The sequence below is a fragment of the Phocoena sinus genome, chromosome 7, assembly GCF_008692025.1.
Source record: "Phocoena sinus isolate mPhoSin1 chromosome 7, mPhoSin1.pri, whole genome shotgun sequence".
Taxonomy (NCBI): Eukaryota; Metazoa; Chordata; class Mammalia; order Artiodactyla; family Phocoenidae; genus Phocoena; species Phocoena sinus.
Genome location: NC_045769.1, coordinates 93294246 through 93317979, shown reverse-complemented (window position 1 = coordinate 93317979; position 23734 = coordinate 93294246). Strand labels below are relative to the sequence as shown.

Genomic DNA, 23734 nt, shown 5'->3' with positions numbered 1-23734 from the left:
GATTCATTATTTCTCAGTGCTTAAAAGTAAAATTAGATCAAGTTCCCAACTTCACTCATAACTGGTAAGACATTGGAAGACAGTTTGAACCTTAATTCAGCTAATTTTAGCTGGTAAAAACTTACACATAAGAAAGTGGAGGGACTTTCCTGGCAGTCCAGTGGTTGGGACTAAGCCTTCGGATATGGGGGGTGTGGGTTCGATCCCTGGTCGGGGAGCTGGGATCCCACATGCCTTGCGGCCAAAGGACCAAGACATAGAACAGAAGCAATGTTGTAACAAATTCAGTGAAGACTTTGAAAAGGGTCCGCATCAAAAAAAAAAAAAAAAATCTAGAAAAAAAGAAAAAGAAATTGGAGGCATTTGTTTTTGAGATATATATCACTTTAAACAAATTCAGTTTCACACAATAAGCACAATATTGGCTGTTTACATTAAAAAATGCACCTTTGAGGTTAAATAACATTATTCTGGATAGAAAGCCTTTCCATAGCAGGCTTCCCTGTTGCATTAAAATAGATTCATTTCCCTCATATTTCTTGCATACAACTTTTCAGGAATCTATCTACATATTCTGGGAAGAGAATTGTTCTTCATTAAAAAGTCTTGAGAGAGAAACGAAACTGTATGCCCAGTGAATATATATAGTGCGTACGATCCTCTGAATACACCATTATTCAGACTTTTATTATGGGGTTTTATTAAGTTTGAGATTCTAGAACAGGATTAAAAAGTGTAACAAATTTGCCTATCATAAAGGATGTAGCAAATGCATGGTCTCCAGAGGACCAAAGAGGAAATGGGAATGGATAAACATAATTTCAGCAGCATCTTGGCAGAGTCTATGGAGAAGGAGACAAGAAAATGAAAACAAATGTCTTCTTGACATGACATCAGCTTTGCACATGACAGACAATTTATTATAACGGCAGTGATTATGGTTCCATGTAAAGCGTGAGTACCCATAGTGATCTACAAAGAGGAAATCATTTGTAGAAAAAGGAGAGTTCCTTAGATGTTTTAAGTAAACAGATCCACAAGAAAATGTAGTATGCTTTAGTAAGGGTGTGGGGGGAAGATAAATGTGGATACGGGGCTGAGTTATTGTTTCTCTGTAGCAATGCAACAATTAATATCCTGGGTGTTTGAAGTTGCTTTTCAATAGAGAACACCAAATTATTTCTAAATTCGAGTTTCACATCTCCTTGGTTACTTAGTTACTGGTACTGGAATGATTATATGACATGAAGTTTAGCTTTCTGAGTAATAATATAGCACTCATTATCAAGATAGCTTATTTCGTGGCAGATATAGTTAAAATTTCTGTTTTACAAAGGCTTTGAAGAATCTTATGCTCCAAGAGGAAGTACGTTTTTTTAAAAAATCTATAATTATTTGCTGCAGTGATTTGGCCCAACTCCTCCCTGTGCCTTTCTGTGAAGTGCAGCAGGTAACTAAAGCACCATCCATCTGTCAAACCCAGAGCAACTGTTAAAAAATACCCAGCCCATTTTCCCTCCTGATTTAGTCGTTGGTTGCACAACAGCTGTTTGCAGAGGTACAGGTGAATCTTATGTAAATACTGCCATATTCCTTTAAAGATGGAATAAACCACTTTCCACATGCAGTGTGTGAATTAGCATATTCATTCTTTCACCCCTGCCAAATATACATTTCCCTTATACGTGTACATAAAGTAGGGACCGGAGAAGCATAAAGCTTCTAGCATATTGCATACTTATAGACAATATTCTGTAGAACAAAGTGTGTATGAATTTTTTCCAGACATATGAAAGAAATTTCAAAAAACTGTCATACAGTTTGACTTGAGGGCTTCATTCGACAGAAGAACACAGAATTTAGACGTGGAAGATATTTCTGAAGGAATCTCATCTGATGTCTTTTTCGTGGCTGTGAGAAAAATGACTTGGAAACACTAGAAAGCATCTCATCATTAGTTTACACCTCTAATGAGCCCATGATATAGAGGGAAGGAAAGAAAAAGAACACACGTTTATGAGGGGAGTTAGGTGATTTCTTACCTGACAGATTTTTATCACATGGTGAGAAATTAACCACCATGCAATGCTCGTATATTCTAAACACATTTAAAGGCAGGTGATTCATAGATATTGATATATTTAGTGAGCCTTTTCTCCTCACCTGCCGGAAGCTGAGTATTCTGTTGCGTATTATGAGCCCTCATAGGGCAGAAATTCTGTCTTCTATTAAACTGTTACGTTATTTCCTCCAAATAGAGTTCTGCAGGATTCTGACTTGGTAAATATGGCACCACAGAAAGTCTAGGCAAATGTCTTTTTTTCTTAATGAAGGAAAAAAATTAAAAATAAAACCTAGCAGGTTAGAAACAAGAGAAAAGAACTGCATTAATAATAAAATCTTAACTTTCTTACTAATTGTTTATGAAAGTTAATATAAATGGTGTTGAGCATAAGTTTTGCGAGAATAATTTCCTGGCTGGCTGGTAAAGAGTTCTAATTCCCAGGATTTCTGGAAATGCAGCATCTAATTGACAATTTTGTGATATGACTTCTGAGCTCTTTTTCTAAAATTATATTGATTTGTTTGAGATTCAGAATATTTAAATGATGAAGTTTTTCTAGTAGCTTCACTGAGAGAAAATTCACTCTTTAAAGTTTACAATTTGGTAGTTTTTAGTGTATTTACAAAGTTGTGCAACCATCACCACGATCTGATTCCAGCACATTTTCACCACCCCCCCAAAAGAAGCACTCTACCGTGAGCAGTCATTCCCCACTGAATTAGTCTTAATGAAAGAAAGTCACCTGAGATAAATGGAGCTACTCTAAGGTGCTGTAAAATCAGGGGGAGAGTCACTGATGTATAAAAAGCTTGGTTGTGGTGATGGCTCCTTCCTATTCACTGTCATGATTTAATTTAGAGTGATGGCTGCCAAATGTCTTACTGAATGTGAAGATTTACATGCACTTATAAATGGTTTTCTTCCGCACAGGTTTTAATATTTCTCCATAGGAGGAAGGACTCAGAGAGGCAGTTTAAATGGAAGGAGAGGCTGAGAACTTTGAAAGCTGAGTTTGCATAACCTGTCCTGTCTGTTCTGAGTATATATTTTTTTTGGTCTGGCTTAGGGGAGGGAGTGGTTGGAGATTAATTAAGAGCCTTGTCTTGCAGCTTCATCAACAAGCAAGCTACTCTCTGTACTTAAATATTTATTTTGGATGGTTTCACTGTGGCTAATGGAGATCGTTGGGGGTCTAAAGCTACTCCAGGACCACTTGTGTGCATGCAGACATAGTTGTCAGGCTACACTGTGTCCTATAGAGAAGGACAATTTCATGCTTTTTTTCCTTGGATTTAGGATTCTTAATGACTACTCTTTCTCAACTCGAGTTTTTTTTTATTTTGTTTTGTTTTTTGTTTTTTTTGCAGTACACGGGCCTCTCACTGTTGTGGCCTCTCCCGTTGCGGAGCACAGGCTCCAGACGCGCAGGCTCAGCGGCCATGGCTCACGGGCCCAGCCGCTCCGTGGCATGTGGGATCTTCCCAGACCGGGACACGAGCCCACGTCCCCTGCATCGGCAGGCGGACTCTCAACCACTGCGCCACCAGGGAAGCTCTCAACTCGAGTTTTTGAAGGTGCTCACCCTGCTTGTCTGGAAACTCTGATTTCCTGATTTTACTCGGTAGTCAACTTGGACTTGTGTTTCCCACTCCCCAAGGCCCACAGGTGATCCTGATCATTTTGCTTCCAACCATGGCTGGGTAACTTGACCACAAGTCCTAGCATTCCCTTCTGGAATCTGCCACAGCAGATTAGCTGTCAGAGTTTAAGATCTCCCTTCCTCCTTTGTTACTCTCACCTGTATTAGCTATCCTTTTTGTTTGCTTTTGATATAATTTATGAATCATTTGTAATTTTATTTTGTTCACTTTTTTCCTGAAGTGTTTCATTCTTGCCAGTGTTTTTCAATTAGAGGACAAGTCCCCTGAAGCCTGTGTTTTTCAATTAGAGGACAAATCCCTTGAAGCCAAGAGCCCTACCTGTGTATATTTCCTTGGTTAGCTGTGAACACAGAGAGATTCAGGACTTAAAAATCCCTTAGAATAAAATGAATGGGCATTTTTAACTGTTCATTTCCTGATCTTGTATTAGAACCTGAATACAATGCTTCAAAGTTACTAAGGGGCTATGTTTACATTATTCGCTTATTAAGCATTTCTTATTTATTTGAAAATTCTTTTTTTTTTTTCCTGAGAGGGCAACAATAACTGGGGAATATGTTTCCAGCATGCAAAGTGAGTTGTATTTTTCCATAAGCAAGCTTCTAATTGGGCTCCTGCAGGCACACAGCTTCCCATATGGTACTTATGAGTCAATTAAAGCACCCTAACAAGCAATTACGGGTTTACTGTTTAATTCAATTTCCACAGCTCAGTGTTCCACTCAAAAGTTGCATGTTATGTCATTTAGCATGTAATAATAAGCACACATTTTATTCATTTAGCATGTAATAATAAGCACACATTTTATTCAAGTGTAGTTTTTGAAGAATGGGATCTCCAAATACTGTGCTTCTACCCACTGTGCTCTGCACAGAGAAAAAATACAAGGGGAAAATGAAAACCCTTGGAATATGGCAAGAACTGGCTTTTAATTCCAAATTGCCTCATTTGGATAACAGCAAGTGAAAATGTCTTCTCTACTACATACAGTTGGCACAGAAATGGAATCACTAGGACATCCACTGGGAGAATTACACTAAGTGGAATGGCCGGTAGATTGAGCTCAGGTGATTGACGTCTGAAGGGGGAGGGCCTGGGTTTGGTCCTTGAGTGAAGTTGGCTTGGTCAGGCCAGGGTGACCCCCGTCTCTGTCCTGGGAGATGCAATACTAGGGGGCCTCCTTGTCAGTTCCCATTTATGCTACCCACGCTCCTGGCCATGCCCCACACCAGTGCTGGCCACCTAGGGGAAGGATTAGAGCAGCCCTTCCCTCTCCCTGAGGCCAGACTAAATAGGCACAAGCAAGCTGGGAAGACGATTCCACACAGCATCTGAAAGCCCGTATTGATGTCCATCCCAACCCTGGCCAGCTCTTGGCTCTCAAGCATGAGGTGGACTGTATCATTCACAGTGGACAGTTCAGAGCAGGGTCAACAAGCCACGCTTGCTGTGAATGAGGGCTTAGACGGACGTAGCCTTCTTTTCTAGGACCTAGAACTTCCTATTCTTTCTAGCTGCTCTCACTCCGTTCTCAATTTCAATAGTTCTCTGCAGAGATTGTCCCTTCATTCACTCATGAAGGCAACAATTGAAGCGTTATAGTTGGATGGGAGAAAGTGGCTTTGCATTTCACGTGGCTCAGACTCACCCAAGTCCTGCTATTTGACGTTAGAATGCACTTTTGTTTGATATAGACGTACATTCTTACTTATGCTTCGTCTTGAATAAGAAATAAGTCTGCCTGTTTCTTTTCCCTGAGGATACCCAACAGAGGGCGGGGAGAGTAATTCTAAAGGTAGCCTGAGTGGCTGAGGGAAGCCGGGCAGGGTGACTGAAAAACCAGAGAATTAAAACAAAACAAAACCAACCTGCTGTGAAAACAATGACTGGGGAAGGCACGGTAAACCTGATTGTGTCAACTGTTTTTCTTCTTATTTTTGGAAGTCGACGAGGTAGGCTTGGTTCTTACTCCAGTGGACGATGCAGTGCCTCAGAGCTAGGAGGAAATACCTTTGCCCTATGTTGTAGGCTGGCTAACAGCCCCCAAAATGACCAGGCCCTAATCCCCAGAACCTGTGAATATCTTACCTTAAGTGGCAAAAGGGACCTCGCAGATGTGACTGATTAAGTTAAGCATCTTGTGGGGAGAACAGGCTGGATTACTCAGGTGGGTCCAATGCAATCACAAAAGACCCTATAAGAGGGAGGCAGGAAGCGGTATGATGACGCAAGCAAAGGGACAGAGAAGAAGCGGTCGTGCTCATGCCATAGTCTTGGCTTTCAAGTTTGAGGAAGGGGCTAGGAGTGAGGGGTGTAGGCAGCCACTGAAGCTGGAAAGGGCGAGGTACCTGTTTCTCCGTAGAGCCTTGAGGAGGAAGCAGTCCTGCTGACATCTTGACTTTAGCCCGAGGAAACTGATTTGCGGCTTCTGACTCCTAGAATTGTAAGAAAAAAATTTTCTGTTCTTTAAAGCGGCTAAATTTTTGGTAATTTGTTACAGCGGCAACAGAAAACACTAATACCCTGGAAACAAATTAACATTAAAAGACATCTTTCCGGGGCTTCCCTGGTGGCACAGTGGTTGAGAGTCCGCCTGCCGATGCAGGGGACACGGGTTCGTGCCCCGTTCCGGGAAGATCCCACATGCTGCGGAGCGGCCGGGCCCGTGAGCCATGGCCGCTGAGCCTGCGCGTCTGGAGCCTGTGCTCCGCAACGGGAGAGGCCACAACAGTGAGAGGCCTGCGTACCACAAAAAAAAAAAAAAAAAAAAAATTTCCTGAAAGTAAAGGACCAATGACGTTGAACTGTCCAGGAGAGCATCTAAGTCCTCAGCACCGACACCTAGCTCTCCAGAGGCGGGTTGCCCAAAACCCCCTGCCTCCTACCTCATTGTGGGGCTTCAGAGAGTCTGTCTACTGTATTTAGGGGCGCCTTAATGTGTGTGCTCCCTTTTCAGGAGACAACGTCAGTTCAGGCTCAGCTCTCCAGGGCCTCAGCATCTGGTGGTGAAGCATATGTATAGCAGGCTTCACATCAATATTTTTAAAATGCTTTTAAGTTAGTGTCCTTAATCCAATCAGATTTCTCTCTCTGCCTTCTATCTGCCATTACGGCTTCAGGGAAAGGGACAGGATAAAGGCCACCTCAGATGGGAGGCGGATGTGTCTCTCAAACAGGGAGAAGGAAAAGCCCTCCTTCTTGCCAGGGTGGGTGATTGATAGTAAAAGAGAAGGGAGGCTTGCAGGGTGGGGAAGCAGAGCAGAAGAAACGTGTGTCGTGGTTTTCCCTGACTCAGGGCTGATGTTTTAGAGGTGAGAGTTTGGCTAAGGAAACAGAAGAAAGCTGAAGGTTTTCTGCAACGTGTCTTGTTTAGAACTCTGGGAAGAACTCTGGGATGGATTGGGAGGCTGGGATTGACGTGTGTACACTACTATGTATGAAGTAGATGGCTGGTGAATGCCTACTGTATAGCACAGGAAAAAAAGGTGCAATCTGTCTGCAGGACATATATTGAGTTAACCTTAAAAATGCATTCCAGTACGCATTAGGTGCAGACAAATACTATTGGATTCCACTTATACAAGGTGCCTAGAATAGTCAAATTCATAGAGTCAGAAAGTACACCCATAGATGCCAGGGGCCAGGGGCTGAGGGGGTAGGGAGGGGGAATGGGGAGTTAGTGTTTAATGGAGACAGTTTCAGTTTAGGAAGGTGAAAAATTCGGGAGATGGATGATGGTGAGAGCTGTGCAACAATGTGAATGTACTTTGTTCCACTGAACTGTCAGTTAAATATGGTTAAAATAGTATGTTTCACATTATGTGACTTTTACCACAATAAAAAAACAGTAACAAAAAAAGAACTCTGGGAAGAGATGCCCTACGAGGCGCCACTCCAGAAGTAGGGCCTTATTGCCGCTCCAGAAGCTCCCTGGGTTTCCCGTGCTACAGAGTCTGCAGAAATGCCTTCAGGCCCCGGGGAAGGGTGGGATAGCTGCTGGTGCCGGCAGGCTTCACAGGAGAACCTGCTCTGACTCTCCCAGAGCACTGATCACGGGGCCCCAGCCGGATATACCACACCAGGAGGGAGCCAGGTGGGCTGAGTTCTCATCAGCTTAGATGACAACAGCCCCTCATCAGGCCGAGAGGGAATGGTTGGCGAGATTTTCACCCTGAAGTGAGACTTTCCTGGTGGATGTCACCAGGGTGAGCAGCCAGCCGGTGGACGAGGGCCACTCTTATTGCAGACGCTGGCAGGGCCCTTCTTCATGAAGATCTGAGACCGTTGCTGGCTTCCAGGCACCCAGATACCATCCTGGAGGGGGGAAAGGGAAATGGCTGGAAGAAAAGCTGCACATTTACCTGAAAATAATTATTTCAAATGGAAGGAGGCTAATTAAAATGGCCAAAGCTGAGAGAGCTTTAATTGGCATTTGTACCTTTCCTGATTACCTGCTAGGAAGGGAGTTCTTAAGAAAGATTGCATCAGTCTATAATGAAATCATTGGAGTGGAGTGCATTTCTGTCCTTAGACTCGGCAAGAGCGGGCCTGCCCTGGCCTCCGTGCCTTAGAGGGCCCTTCTCTGACCTTCTTCTAGCCTGTTCTTTCCCACAGGCAAGGAGCCTCACTGGAGCCCATGCTTCCCCATCCATCCCCTTATCTAAACCCTGCTCAGCTGTCAGGACCTTGGAATTCCCTGCCCTAATGGCCCTGAACCAGCTTCAAGAACTTATGGGGCCTCTTCTCTGAGTCTGACTCTACAGCCTAGATCTGATGGGTGGACAGGGGTGGCTGATTTGTGAATTGAGCTTTGGGGGATTGACTGTAGTGCCCACTCCAAGTGTAAGACGGTCCCTCTGGGGGTAGAATCCAGCTGGGAGTGAAAGGAGAAGAGGGCTGGCCAGACACCCAGGGCTGGGCCCACAGTCCGTGTGCTGCCACATTCCAGCCTGAAACTCCAAGCCATTCCAGGCTTTTTATTGAACCCTCATGTTCCAAGTCATGAAGACATACATGTTAAGTAGGAGAATGGAACTGATCTATTACAGGTTTGTAAATTTCAAAGATAACTTATAACTCTTTAGTCTTGTGGTTTGTGACCTCCTCTTCTATTCCAATGCTGGTCCCCACATGTGTTAGGGGCAACCTGGCATTGCTTCATTAAATTAGGGACCTTGCTACACAGACATGGAACATGTCATTACAAATGTTGCGAGCCTTAGCAAAGGAGAGGTCAAGGGTCTTAGAACGTGCATAGCAAGGGCAGGAAGCTGGCCTGTTATGTTGCTTGTTCGCCTGCACAGGCATAAGGTGTGCCAGGCTCCTGTCTTCACTAGGTGCCTCCTACTCATCCTTCGTGCGTCCCCTCCATCCAGGAAGGCTCCTGACTGTGCAGTGCCTGAGGCCCCAGAGCCATGCTCTTGCAGGACCCTGGGCATGGTGAACTTTCATTTCCACGTTTCTTTCATCTGTGTATCCCAGGCCACCAGTGCAGGGTCTGCCCTATAGAACACGTTGTTCGAATGTCGTGTTAGCTGAGCAGTGGCTGCCCGCCCCCTCCCCTCCTCTCCTCTCCTTGATGTGCATGTAAACTGGGTTCTGTACCTGATTGAAGCTGTTCGTGACTGCAGGACAGCAAGCTCACAGCTCTTCTATTTTTCTAGCACATCACCCTCATTTCCTGGAAATCATGACCTCTTGAAACAAATTCTTCCTACTCTTCCTTGTCAACTGTTAGAGTTGAACTCTGGTCAGGAGCAACTTTGGGGAAGTAACGTGGGTGTCCTTGGTGAAGACGATGAACGTGAATAGACCTGAAGTAGCAGGTTCCATTGCTTACTTAGTCTTTCCAGGTAGAATTTTATCATCTCCTGTTATAAGGCCAGCAGCCCCTGCCCTCTGCGTACCATAACTGAAAAGAAGACAGACTTATCCATGTCTCACTGTCAGAGTTTAGAGGTGATAGGGGACAGAAAGACGAGCCATTTAGTAGTAGTTCATAATCTGCTGATTTCAGTCACCATTAAAGCCTAAGAAGGCCACCTAACCGTCCCACATTGACAGCCAGCGTCTTCAAAACGTTAACTACGAGACACACTGAGAATTCATACAGGTCCTTGCTTTATTTCTTTAGCTAAATTCTCTGATAATTTTTACATTTCCTGCGAAGCCATTCCTTTTCATGTCGCTAGAATTGAAAATAATTAGATAACAGTGGAAAGCAATTAGTAACCTTTTTCTCCTTTTTGGTGATTTTTTTCTCCCAAGGCTCAGGCGCTGTGGTGATTAAGAGAAAGATCAAGCTGAGCTCAATTCTATGTGTTATGTACATTGCTAGACACTATGAATAGGAAAATGTGACCTCAGGCATCACGGAGATATTTGGAGGGTTCCAGGTCACCCGACCATATCCACTTACCAGGGGACTGTTCTTGTCTGAGAGCTCTTGTCTCAATAGCTTAGCCCAGCCACCTGCTTCTCCAACATTCCTTAATGAGAATACCCATCTGTTCCCGGCAGCTACTCTGAGAGCTTTCTGCCCAAAGCTTAAGATAGCTAAATTTCAAACAATGCACGGTGAGGTTGTTCTGCAGCTATTTGAGCTAATTTTACCTGGGAGTACAGTTTTCCTCCAGTAAAGACAGCAGTATTTCAAGTTTACTAAATAAAATATAATTAAGCATCCAATTACCACTCTGCTTAAATGATTCCTTCCAGGTAGAAATACACGGCAGGAATGGTCACTAGTGAATACCTCTTCCTTGCCTGATGGAAAGACCTTTCCGCCTAGTATAGTACAGTATTTTAAATACTTAAAAACATCGAAAGAGACATCTTTTCTCTAGATTGTGACCTGCAAGTGATGTGCTGTGATCCACAAGTCCCAGAACTCAGAGTTCAACTAAATAGCAGGTGCCTGACAGGTCCATTCTCTGTAATGGCCTATTTTTTTTCATGCCTGCCCTGAGCACATCCTTTCCATTCAAGACTGAAGTACCTACTTTTCTCTTGTTTACCAGGATTTCCTCACTGGCTATTGCCTTTAGGGAAACTACATTACAGTGCTACTATTATCTGTCTACCTGCCTGTCACTGCCACTACTGTAGCCTCCCCAAAGCTAGATTATTTATATGTACATGTATATCTGCATACACACACAGAAAATACTTTTATAAATATTCATAGTTCCTTATATTTTGTGACCAAGTGATTGGATGGATGGATGAATAAATGGGTCAATTTCAGTAAGGTCTATTAGGGAAGAAGGTATAGGTAATAAAGATCCAGGTGTACAAGCAGCCTAGTGTCTAGTCTGCCATGGGGGTAGAGAAAGTGACCTTAAGAAGGTTTATTCCTGATCCCAGGGCATGAGCTATTTTTTCTGCCTTACATTTATTCTTCTTGTGATCAGTAATGAAGCTCAAATGCTCCTCATGGTCTGAAAAGCGTTGCTACAACTTATGCCCCTAAGTATTACTTAGATGTTAAAATTCTCATGCATTCAGCGTTAGCACAGAGGGGCACCTGTTTCTGTTGGATATGACCACCTCCGTAAGCGAGGTGGAAATGTGGCCAGCACTCTTTTGTGCAAATACTCACGCTTTTCTCATTAGACTCTTTTAAGTGCTAGGGATTTTGATCTTGGTGCTTCTGGAAAGAATTCCCAGCAGACCTTAGATTCCAGTTTCTGACTTCCTGGAGTTGTGGTCTTACATGGTAGCTTTTACTGTAGCCCCATCTTTATAGACACTAAGCATAATGCAAGAGCATCACTTGGAAATATAACACAGTATCCTTGGGAGGGCCGTGCAGTCCTTGGAAGAGCCAACTGACTTCAATATTATAATTTAAGGGAGGCTCCAGTCACATTTCTTCGGGGTCGAGAGGGTTTGGTAGGATTTGGAAAATTCTTCCTGAGCCAAGGCAAGAGATGGTGGAATCTTCTTTGCAGCCATGTCGTAAATTTCATTTCCAATAGCCTTCCTCATAATAATAGAAACTCTCTAGGCAGATGTACCAAGTGCTTAGTGCTGTGCTAAACACTTCATCTGCATCAGTTTATCATAAGATGTAGGTGTTATCATTCCCGTTGTATGGATGAGTTAATTGTTTTAGTAGAATTTACATAATTTGCCCAAGGTAACGGTAAAAAAAAAAAAAAATAAAAATGGAAGTCTCTTTAGTTCTGTTAAACACCAAGGCCCACAATTTGATAAGTACACTCTACTTACCACCTCTGATTTAGTCCTCAAAGAAATTATTTGACTTAAGGAGTCTATACACACTTAATATTGGCCACAGAACTATATTGTAGGTTAAAAATAACATAGTTTAAAAATATCCTTTGAATAGATACATCTGTATGTATAACTGAATCACTTTGCTGTACACTTGAAACTAACACAACATTGTTAATCAACTATGCTCCAATACGAGATAAAAATTTTAAAAAACATCCTTTGCCCATGAGTTGCCCAGTGGAAGGGGCCTCTGAATTGGGTTGTACCTCTAGCTACTAGTTATCCCCACTTACTCTAAATGTCTTCCCTTTTCATTTCCTTTGTATGTATCTGTCATCTTTCCTTTGTTGGGTTTCCAGTCCTGCATACTTCTCGCCCGCTATTTCTTTATTTTTTCCCTACCCTCTAGTATCATTCAATGCCCCGTCATTTGATAAATGTTTACTAAATGATTCCTTTTATACTAGAACATGCCCAAGAAGTAGATTGTTTTATTCAACTTGTTCATGTTTTTATTTCTAGTGGTTCTTTTCACACTTGAAAGTAAATTAGGATCTTGAACCTGAAGAAATCTGAGAACCATAATGCCTGGCCTAAACGGATGATTGCATGCTATGTAGAGTATCGATTGCCGGTCACCCCTGAGCTGATCATCAGTGATAACCTAGAGCAATGGTCTTCAGTCTAATGTGGGTCAAGTTCATACTACAACTCTGAATGCATTCTGTGGCCCTTAGAATCCTCTGAAGCCTCCATTAGACTACTGGGTCACTTTGGGCAGGAGTGATGGATCTGATTTATTCTACGTAGTTCTGTGAATGCATTGCATGTGTTAAGGGCATATCTAGCATACCGGTTGACTAATGGTGATTGTAAGTGTAGTACAGAATCAGGTGAAGATTCGCTGAGTTTTCTCTTCACCTTAATCTGAGGATGGCCAAGGAAGAAATGAGGTGTGGTGAGCGAGAGTGTGTGCATGTATGCTTGCTAGAACTATCAGCCTGCTTGATTTAAAACAAATATAAAGGATAACAATAATAGCCTCTATTTGGCTCTTGGTGGGTGTGAGACAGGGCTTTGAGGATTCTCACAGCCCTTTGTTTATGTGCTCTTATAATACTCATTTTAAAGATGAGGAGACCAAAGCATAAACAATTTAAATAACTCATCTCAGTTCACATAACACCCAGGTGTTTGGGGATGGAATTTTGCCTTCATGGCACTTAACAACAGTGTCTGTGAATTCTGTTATATGCTAAAGCTATTCTTTCTTAGTTTCTTGTGCAAAGAGTTCAATATAGACATTCATAAATCCAGTGTATTCTAATTTAGACAGTTTGTGGAACTTAAAAATATCATTGAATGTTTATCATAGCTTTCAAATTTTAAACTTATTGAAATGAAACATAGAAAGTGAATATTTTATAAATTTATTTATTTATTTTAGGCTGTGTTGGGTCTTCGTTGCTGTGCACGGGCTTTCTCTAGTTGCGGCGAGCAGGGGCTACTCTTCATCGCGGGGCGCAGGCTTCTCATTGCGGTGGCTTCTCTTGCTGCGGAGCACAGGCTCTAGGTGCACAGGCTTCAGTAGTTGCAGTGCGTGGGCTCAGTAGTTGTGGCTCGCGGGCTGTAGAGCACAGGCTCAGTAGCTGTGGCACATGGGCTTAGTTGCTTCTCGGCATGTGGGGTCTTCCCGGACCAGGGCTCGAACCCGTGTCCCCTGCATTGGCAGGCAGATTCTTAACCACTGTGCCATGAGGGAAGTCCTAGAAAGTGAATATTTTAAAATAATGTATTATCATTGGAAAAACTCTTCATTTGTATATTCATAGAGGTTTAACTTTCAAATAGCAGTACTTTTTGAAAGTATTTAAAATTCCTCTTCATATTATTCAGTGCATTGTCATCTTGGAAAAGAAAACTTGGCATGATGAAAATCCCCTAAATTAACTCCAAATTAGTTACCTAAACATGAAATTCAAGTCACATTTGCTTGTACGCTACTTAAGAAAGTATCTTATTTTATTCATCATTAATGGCTATAATAGTCCCAACAAAGAAAATGCAGGTGATATTGGTTTGATGTGCCGTGGATTTTGTTCCTAGGATGTGGATAAAAACAAGAACAAAAACTATTCAAAATTAATGAATAGCCCCACCTGCTGTGGAGCAGATGTACAAACTGGGAAGTGTGCGTGTATCCATTGTCATCTTAGCTGATTCCTTTGTCCTAAAACATTAGCTAGGTTTGGCTTTCACCAGTAAATGGTAGATAGATAGATAGATAGTTGGATAAATGGTGTTCAGATTGACTTGTTCTCTGCTGTGCTCAGAATAAAGAAAGGAATTCAGAATATAAGAGAAATGGGCAACTGAAAGCCCCTGTGTATACTTACCCTGTGTTAAAAAAGTGTATATAAAGAGTTCTTAAAAACATTGTTCCTAGGCTGTGGTCTCTTTATTCCTTGTGACTTGGTAGATTTTAAAGAGCTGTAATAAAAATGATCCTAAACCATAGTTTCTTTAGGATGATGAACGCAGCAAATATCCATTAACAAATACCATGTCCAAAGGCATCATGCTAAAAGTGGGTGGTCAGTGGACAGGCTGGATCAGAACCACTTGGGACACTTAAAGACAAAAATATTCCTGGACTTCTTCCCCGGAGATGCTGGTTTAGTAGGTCTGAAGTTATGCCATCAGATCTCTATGTTCTCAAAGACATCCGTGATTAGGAATCAGTTGAGAAGTGTAGTTTTCAACAGGGGGTGACATTTGGCAATGTGTGAAGTCATTTTTGGTTTTCAAAACTGGGAGGGTGTGTGTGCTATTGGCATCTAATGGGTTGAGGCCAGGAATGCTGCTAAGTCTCTTACAATGTACAGGACACACTTGTGTACCCACAAGATGAAATTATCCAATCTAAATCGTCAGTGGTGCCAAGGTTGAGACATGCTGGTCTAGAAAATAAAGATATATCCTTAGAGTCCATAATTAGGGTGAATAAAAGATGCACAAAAATATCATTCATTCTTAATAAAATAAATGGCATTAGTCCAAAGACTCAAAAAATTAAGCAAAATCTCAAAAATGTCTTATCTTGAGATTATCAGTTCATGGTATGACTGGAGACATTCCAGCTGCAAAAGTATGTGAGAAACATCTGCAACTGGTAGAATATTTGTATTGGGGATTATCTGGATAGATTATGCCTGTATTTAAAAAAAGAAATAAAAATTTTAACTGATCCTGAAATGTTAGCAAGGGAAAAAAAGTTTACTTGTAGAAAGCAGAAATTCCTTTTAAAATACTGACTGAAGTGAAAAATAGGGCCATTTACATAAGTGCCATTTAAACAAGTAAACAAAAATCTAGGAAAAGTTCAGATGATCTTTTGGTGGTTTTGGCCTTTTTTGTCCTCCTATTACTCTTTTTTTCTAGTTGTTGGTTTTTTTTTTTTTTGGAGTATAATTGCTTTACAATGTTGTGTTAGTTTCTGCTATACAGTGAAGTGAATCAGCTATATGTATACCTATATCCCCTCCCTCTAGGACTTCTCTCCCACCACCCCTCCCCACCATCCCGCCCATCTAGGTCGGTCGTCACAGAGCACCGAGCTGAGCTCCCTGTGCTTTATAGGATGTTCCCGCTAGCTATTTATTTTATGCATGATAGTGTATATATGTCAATCCTAATCGCCCAATTCGTTCCACCCTCCCCTTCCCCTCCTGTGTCCACATGTCCGTTCTCTATGTCTGCATCTCTATTCCTGCCCTGCACATCGGTTCATCTGTACCATTTTTCTAGATTCCACATATATGCATTAATATAGGATATTTGTTTTTCTCTTTCTGGCTTACTTCACTCTGTATGACAGACTCTAGGTCCATCCAGGAATGAAACTGGGTCATTTGTAGAGATGTGGGTGGACCTCCTATTATTATTCTTTTACAGATTCTCTTTTCTAGTTTTGTATCATCTCTAGAGATCAAATGCTCACAGGCAGGACATACAGAAAATTACTGAATGTTATTTTGGTTGCTGTCAATGCTGGGTTCGGATTAATAACGAAACCAATTAAATTCTCAAATACCTCCGCTGACAACAATAAATGTTTAATTTCCAGAGAGAAATAAGGTTAGCTATGTTGAACACCTTTTGCAATCACAGTGATAACCAAACTTTTCAAACATTGGGGAATTCTGCAATTTCGTCCAAGAACCAGCAGCAGCTTGATTTAATTAAAATAATAACAAAAGAATCCATGTTTTTTTTAGCTGTCTTGTGCATCTCTGGTAATAACCAGTCGGCAGAAATGACGGAATGCCTAAAGCAGACAAATGGCATGCCTCCCCTTGTGCAAGAATGTACAGTACCCTGTCATGATGACTGCACCTTCACTGCTTGGTCCAAGTTTACGCCCTGCTCCACGAATTGTGAAACAACTCGAAGTAGACGGCGACAGCTCACAGGTAGGGTGTGCTTTTCATTCTTTAGCTTCAGGCAAGTGATGCTCTCCTGAAACTGATCAAGGAGAATATACGTTCCAGAAGGATGGGAAATTGTATCAGGTCTCTCCCCTCCCCTCCCCTCCCTGCCATTATACATCCTCAGTGCCAAAGCTTGGCACATAATAGATACTCAATTAATACTTGTGAAACAAATGAAAGGTGTGAACCATTCCAAAGCTATGAAGTTCTTCTCTATACAGCTTATAATCTTTGTAGTCATAAATGGCAATATATCCACCAACTTCCTGGAGTAGTTAATGGCAGAGTTTCTGATGTTTTCCATGCCAGGATCTCAGCAAGTTTGAAAGCAGTCTCTGATTTGTAAAGAACATCAAAGGCAGATCTCACCTATGTCATTATCTTTTGCCATTACCTTATAAGTAACTTGATATTTAAAAATTTTAGTGGTGGAAGGCAAAAATTGAATTACAGGGACTTCCCTGGTGGTGCAGTGGTTAAGAATCCGCCTGCCAGTGAGTGCAGGGGACACAGGTTCAGTCCCTGGTCTGGGAAGATCCCATGTGCCGCGGAGCAACTAAGCCTGCGTGCCGCAACTACTAAGCCTGCGCTCTAGAGCCCACAAGCCACAACTACAGAGCCACACGCCACAACTACTGAAGCTCACATGCCCTAGAGCCCACGTGCTGCAACTACTGAAGCCCCTGCACCTAGAGCCCATGCTCTGCAAGAAGAGAAGCCACCAGAATGAGAAGCCTGCACACGGCAGCTAAGAGTAGTAGCCCCTGCTCACCTCAGTAGAGAAAGCCCGTGTGCAGCAAGGAAGACCCAGTGCAGCCAAAAATAGAAAAATCAAATCGAATTACATACATAGATTCTGCTTTTGTGGCATATGCTAATTATTGGTTCTATTTACATCCTTGAAATTTAATGGAAATTAAAGCAATGAATAGTTTAATCAAGGTCTTAGAGCAATTTTTGCCTATAATATACAAATAATTGATGTAGTAATATATATCCTACTTCTTATCTAGGTAAATATGGCAGAACATCTCTTCATTGAATGTTTTTTCATATTCGCAGAAAACTTAATTCAGGGAATGAAGAATCAAAGGAAAATGCCAAAATAATAATTGGGTTAATAAAATTGGTGTTGACATTGAAGAATTAAGCACAGATGACCATTTTTTCTCATGAGCAATTCAAGTGCTAATTCTCTCAGTTTCAAGACCTTTGTTTGAAAGCATTGCATACCAGATTGTTTTACATTTAGCTCACTCTAATGGATTGACGAAATCCATGAGAGCGCTTAACAGGATTTCTGCGCACAAATCAGAAGCCCATTTGTAAGTACAGGTGAAACGTATACTCTCAAATAGAAACATCAAATTAAATGATATACTTATTCTATAAAAATTTGTTCATATATAATTTTATGCAACATTGCTTATGTTTCTAAGATAAAACGAGTTTCTTATTCTCTAACAATATGATGGGATAGAATGTATACGACAGGAATAATTCCAAGTTCAGGGGCGATTTAATGGAACTTGGTTTGCATGTTCCTACATAATCCTTCGGAAGCCATTATCCTAGCAACTCTGTCTATATCTTTGAGATGAGAGAGAATTTCCTTGAGAGGGAAAGAAAGTTTTTAATTAATGGCCAATTTTTTTCTTTGTCTTGAAGGTTTGCTAATGATGTTTTGTATCTGTGAACTGAGAATGAAATAATTGAAAATCCTAGGATACTTATTCATTTTGCAACCAGTACAGTTTGTGTTATCAATTGTCAAAACTTTGATGAATTTGACTTTTATTTAACATATACTTTTAAGGTAAATACTGAAGAACTGTTATATTTTTGCTTGCAAACTCTATCCTAAGAATTACACTAATATTTAGAATTTCTTTTCTAAATTATTAACTGCTGTGCTTTTGCCTAGCTGATTGATCTTTGTATGTTTCGGTATCTAGATGACACCTAAACAACTGGCTAATTTCATGAAATACATGAGTTGTTAAAATCAATCAAATGAATTATATAGTAGTGTCAACTGAAAGAAAAATGCACAGCGTGAGAGTTACGAGTTAAGGTTTATCCAGGGGGCTTACTGAGGACTGTTGCCCCGGAGACAGCCTCTGATGGCTCTGAGGGACTGCTCCCAAGAGGTAGGGGAGAAGGCTAGTTTATATGTGATTTTGTTGTTGTTAAGAAACGTATGCAGTCAGCATACATCTTCGTAGAAACGTACTGCTAGTCACAACAGCAATCTCAAGGTAATGATCATAGCACTTTCTGTGTATGGGAAGACGCAGGAAGTGAAGTTTATTAAAATTCTTCCTGAAGTGCGTCTGACTATGTAAGGGTCTGTTTGTTCAAAGCACAGAGTATCCTTTTATTGTCTTTAATTTCCTCTGTTAGAAGCACTGAGTGTACGGCCAATCAGTGACTGCAGTGGGTTAATCTTTGTAGACTTGGATGGAGAATGACATACTCTTTGCTCTTCTTTTGTTGGAAGTTCCCCCATTTTGGTCGTAAATTCAACCAAAGTTTGAGAGCCATTTCATGACCAATTTGTCCTAGGGCCCTACGTCAAGGATTTCATAGGATTTCGTTGATAGGCCACTCAGTGTGCTATGACTGAATTGGGCCCTTCTAATGGTTACCATAAAGGTCTCTGGACCACCTGTCTTACTAGTCTGTTACGGTCCAGGAAATGATTCTCCCTGATTGTTTCTTCCCATATCTAGAGTTACACGATTATAATCACTTTAATTCTATATAGAACTATATATTCGATCAAACATTTCAAATCTCTTAGTCATTACTGCTTTTGTTGGAGACGCTGTTTATTCTTGCATTACCAAATCTACAACTACCTTATAAGCGGAACACAAGTTCTATAGCTAGAAGTATTAATAAGGTCATAGTGAGGATTTATGCCATGAACTTCCAGCATCAAACCAGTTCTTGAGATCACCAAGACTAGGGAGCGGATTGTTTAAGGCACAAATCTGATTTTTTTTATGTGAGTCATTAAATGTGTTCTATTACAAGCCCAACAGAGTCATTAAACTTTAACGACTGTTGCCTGGTGTTACCCATATAAATCCATTCCATAACTGAGGAAGGGTCCCTCCTGATAAGTGGGAGGTTATGTTTTTTGAATTAAATTTAGCTCATTGTTCTGATTGAGCTTGAGTAACTCTGATAGAAAATGCATATTTAGGTTAAAATAAATTTTCTAAGGGACCATCCAATCACATCCTTGGAGAAGAGAAATCCACCAGGGTGAACCAGAAGTACTAGACGTAGGTAATTGACCATAAGCCAAAAAATGAGATAGGTTTTTAAAATTTTGCATAAGATTGTGCCCATGATACAAAAACATTTGGTTCACATGTAAAAATCCAAGAAATCAAGGTCCGGTCTGGCATCTTGGAATAGCTATCTGCTTCCGACGCCCTCATCTCTTCCTGCTGTGGGTACGGTTTCTTCTCTGTTTGAGTATTGTGTCAAGGTGAGTTTGAGGTTAGCAATCCTCTCTATGTACCAGTCCGGTGCAGGGCCCTTTTTAAACGGGAAATATGAATCTAAGAGTCAATTCCCTTTAGTCTTTTTATGCATGAGCTAGTTAAGAGTACCTGATAAGGGCCTTTCCATCTAAGCTGAAGAGAGTCCTTTAAATGATGTCTTTTCCAGTATATATTCTTCTGGTTGTAGTCATAGGGTATCCGATCTTTATCCAAACATACATTACTGTGATAAACTTCAGAAACAAGCTAAAAACGTTCTTTTAACAAGTGACTTAAACTTTTGTGATAATGTAACATAGCAACAGGAGCCATCTAGGAAGTGAGTTTCAGGCAGTAAATACCAAAACCTTATAGATAATTAATAGCACAAGAACCTTGATATCTATAAACGTATATTACTGAAACGTATCTTTTCTCTAAAGTCATCCTCATTTCCACCAAATACAGCCAAACTAAGACTAACTTGTTTACAAAGTAAGTCTGGTTTCAATAAACTCGGCCTGATTATTTACATAAGTGTACGAAGAATAGCAGTTGATTATATAGGCTCTTTTAAATTTTTCTTTTTTGAAGCTTGTCATAAACAGTCCCTGACTGAACTTTATTAAGGCTTCTCAAGGCCACAAAAATTATGCCTAGGACTTGCCATCAGATTTACCTGTATAGGTTTGGGTGAATTCCTCCCTTCTCGAGGTCCCCAAAATATCTTGAGGGTCCTTTCTTATTCACCTGTTAAGGATGCTGGGAACCCTGCAAATAAGGCACTAGGCTGTTTCTCTAAGGGGCTTTATGGCTCCATAAAGTCCATCTTAGTTCTTTAAACCTGACTTGTTATATCCGATTCTATGCATGTTCTCAAATAAGGCATTCCAGTCAAAGCTATGTTAATATAACCAGCGTTGCCATTGTAACCTGTCAAACGGAGAAGAGATTTTTATTGAACTTTTGCAAATAACTATATTTCCATGAAAAAAAGAATAAGGAGTTTCCACTTCTAGAGGGATCAGGAAGAGAGAAAAAGATAAATGTTTCAATTCTGCTTACAAAGGTATAATTTATCAAATTGGTGTTAGTCATAGCATAAGAGGAAAGATTTCCTTATATCAAGAAAACAAAGAGAAACAATAATATTTTAGACAAAAGGTCATAAAAATTATAACCATATTCATCAGTTCATTCAGTCATATGCAATTAAGTGTTGTTGATCTTGATCTCCTGTTAACAGTTTTATGAAGTCATCAGATTTTTCACTAGAATTCTTTAATTTCATACCCAGTTCAGCGGTATAATCTGAAAGCTATCAGAAACCTGTAATTGTCAAAAAAAAAAAAGTCCTTCCGTGACTCTTCTTGAAGATGAAAAATTTTAATAAAAGCAACAGAGTAAAATAACTATCTCTACATGACAAAAGACTTAAAATGGCATGGTTAAAGATACGATTACAATTGACAAAGAAATTTGGTTGTTTCTGTTACACACATTTTAAGATAATTGGACTATGATAACATTAGAGTAGGACATCTGAATTTTAGGAATTTCCTGGAAATTCTAGAATATTTATATTGATAACATTTACTCATACAATATTACCTAAGGTTTATCATCATTTATCTAACAATGCTAATCATGTAATTTAATATACCAAGTAAACCTAATTAGTTTAATATCTTTCTTTGAGATGTTTCCTGGTCCCCTGAAGACATGCCAACATTAGCTAGAGGTCATAACACAGAGAAATTCAAATTCTAGTTTTGCACCAGTTTATTTTAATATTAGAATTCTTTCAGCCAATTAAGTTCATTTTAATCTTTGCCAGCCCTGGTCATACATCAAATTCTTTCTCAGGGTTTCTTTTCATAACCCTGTAATTTGCCTTTTTTCTTCCAGATTGTGTCCTATGCTTTCCCTTGCCCTTTTTTTCTTTTTCTCTTAACCTCTCTTGAGGACAAAATTACTTTGTTTTCCCTTAACAGAATGCATTTCCTTTTCATTTACCCTTTTTAAAAGTTTTCTTGCATACAAAGATGTTTTATTTATTTTAATGGTTCTAATTACACATATTAATCAGAATTCTCAACCCTTAAAAACCCCAATCTCTAGCAAAAACCAAGAAGTCAGCAGTTATGAACTGTTTGTCACATGAGCGTGCCTGATTGGCAAACTTAAGAACATATTCCATTACCTCTAGAAACATATTTTTTCACAGTGTAATTTTTCCTCACTGTGATATAAGACATGTGACCAATAAACCAAACATCTTTAGGGTTTTTTTTAAGTAAGAAGACAAAAGTAGATAAATTTAGACTTGCTTAGCAATTAATTTCCCAGTATTTTCTATTATTTGGAAATGATCTAGACATTCAATGAATTCCCATCATTTAATTTACCTTAGTAAAACTCTAAAATTTCAAGTTACTGAAAGATCTGGAGAAACTGTTTGTAAGTAGACATACAATAAGACATAATTGTTCTTAAAGCATTCATCTAAAAAAGTCTTAGCCCATTTGGATCTAAATTTCTTTACGAAAATATCATTAGTTTTCTTGCTGACAAATTTTCTTAGAGATAACATGATCTTATTTGACGTTTAGTAAACGGATACAATAACAGTTGTATATATAATGTTCTTAATTCTAAAGATGGGACTCTTTTAGTTAAACCAACAAACTTGTTTTATTGGGTAAAGATTAATCGTAGATCATGTCAACTACAAACTGGCACTTGGCATTGGCACTTGCCATCTACCTCTACAAGGATTAAATCAGGAGCTGCTGTAGCTGCTGACATTCAACACCCGCTGAAAGGTGTTCAGGGTGGAGATCAGGAATGAAGCATTGTGTGCTCTGTGAAAAACAGGTCTTCAGATAGTTAGGTATTTTCAGGAGATGATTTTATGAACCCAATTCTTGTATCTCCTCGTATCTAGAAGAGCACTAAAATCCTTCATGGTGACATCTGCTCCTTGTGACTAGCAGTAACCTTCATGAGACTAGCAGAAACCTTCTGCAAAAAAAATGCACTTGATTGCATGTAGCCACCTTCACCAAAATCATAAATATACTGCCCTTCCCCATTACCTCTTTGGAGCAGTTTCTCAGAGCTGTGTGAAATGCTGTCTCCCGAGCAATAGTCCTCATTTTGCCCCAAATAAAACTTCACTCACAACTCTCGGGTTGTGCTTTTTTTTTTTTTCAGTTGGCAATCGTGATCCTAAAAAAACCGTTTGGGTTAATTTGTATTGTATTTCTGAGAATGTATACAAGCATTTAATTTTCTTTAAGCCAATTAAATAGTTCTTTTTTACAGTTTAATTTTGATAATACCATCACCAAAGGTAGAAACATATATCTATAATGTACACACAGACGTAAATAGGCACAACCAGAGATCGCATAGCCTCATTTTAAAACTTAAGTCATGAATCAGGTATTACAATATAAAACTTGCTAGTTTATAATAACAGTTGGAATAAATTACCTCACTTGGGTTTTAAAAGGCTTCTTCCCCCCCCCCGCCCCCCCCCCACACACCCTTTTTTTTTTTAATCTCAGAAATTGAAGGTAGTCTAGATAAGAGTTTCCTGAGAGGACCTGGTAAAACATTTACATCTCAAAGCCTCAGGGAGATAATTGTAAGCTCCTCCTAGAAGGACTTCTGTTCCCTTTGGGTCAGAATTTTGAAAAGATGTTTTATAAAGCCAGCTTCCTCTGACTGCGTATGTAAAAGCCAGTTTTGGAATGTCAAGAGAGTCCCATCTTG

The 23734-nt window shown here is 40.2% G+C and overlaps 1 protein-coding gene across 1 annotated transcript in view; it reads left to right on the top strand.

Moving 5' to 3' along the window:
- The window catches only part of THSD7B (thrombospondin type 1 domain containing 7B), a 900946-nt gene that overhangs the window by 615044 nt on the left and 262168 nt on the right, over positions 1-23734 (top strand). Inside the window, exon 13 of the mRNA XM_032638606.1 lies at positions 16245-16439. Within this exon, the coding sequence (XP_032494497.1) occupies positions 16245-16439 (195 nt within the window). The remainder of the gene's footprint in view (positions 1-16244; positions 16440-23734) is intronic.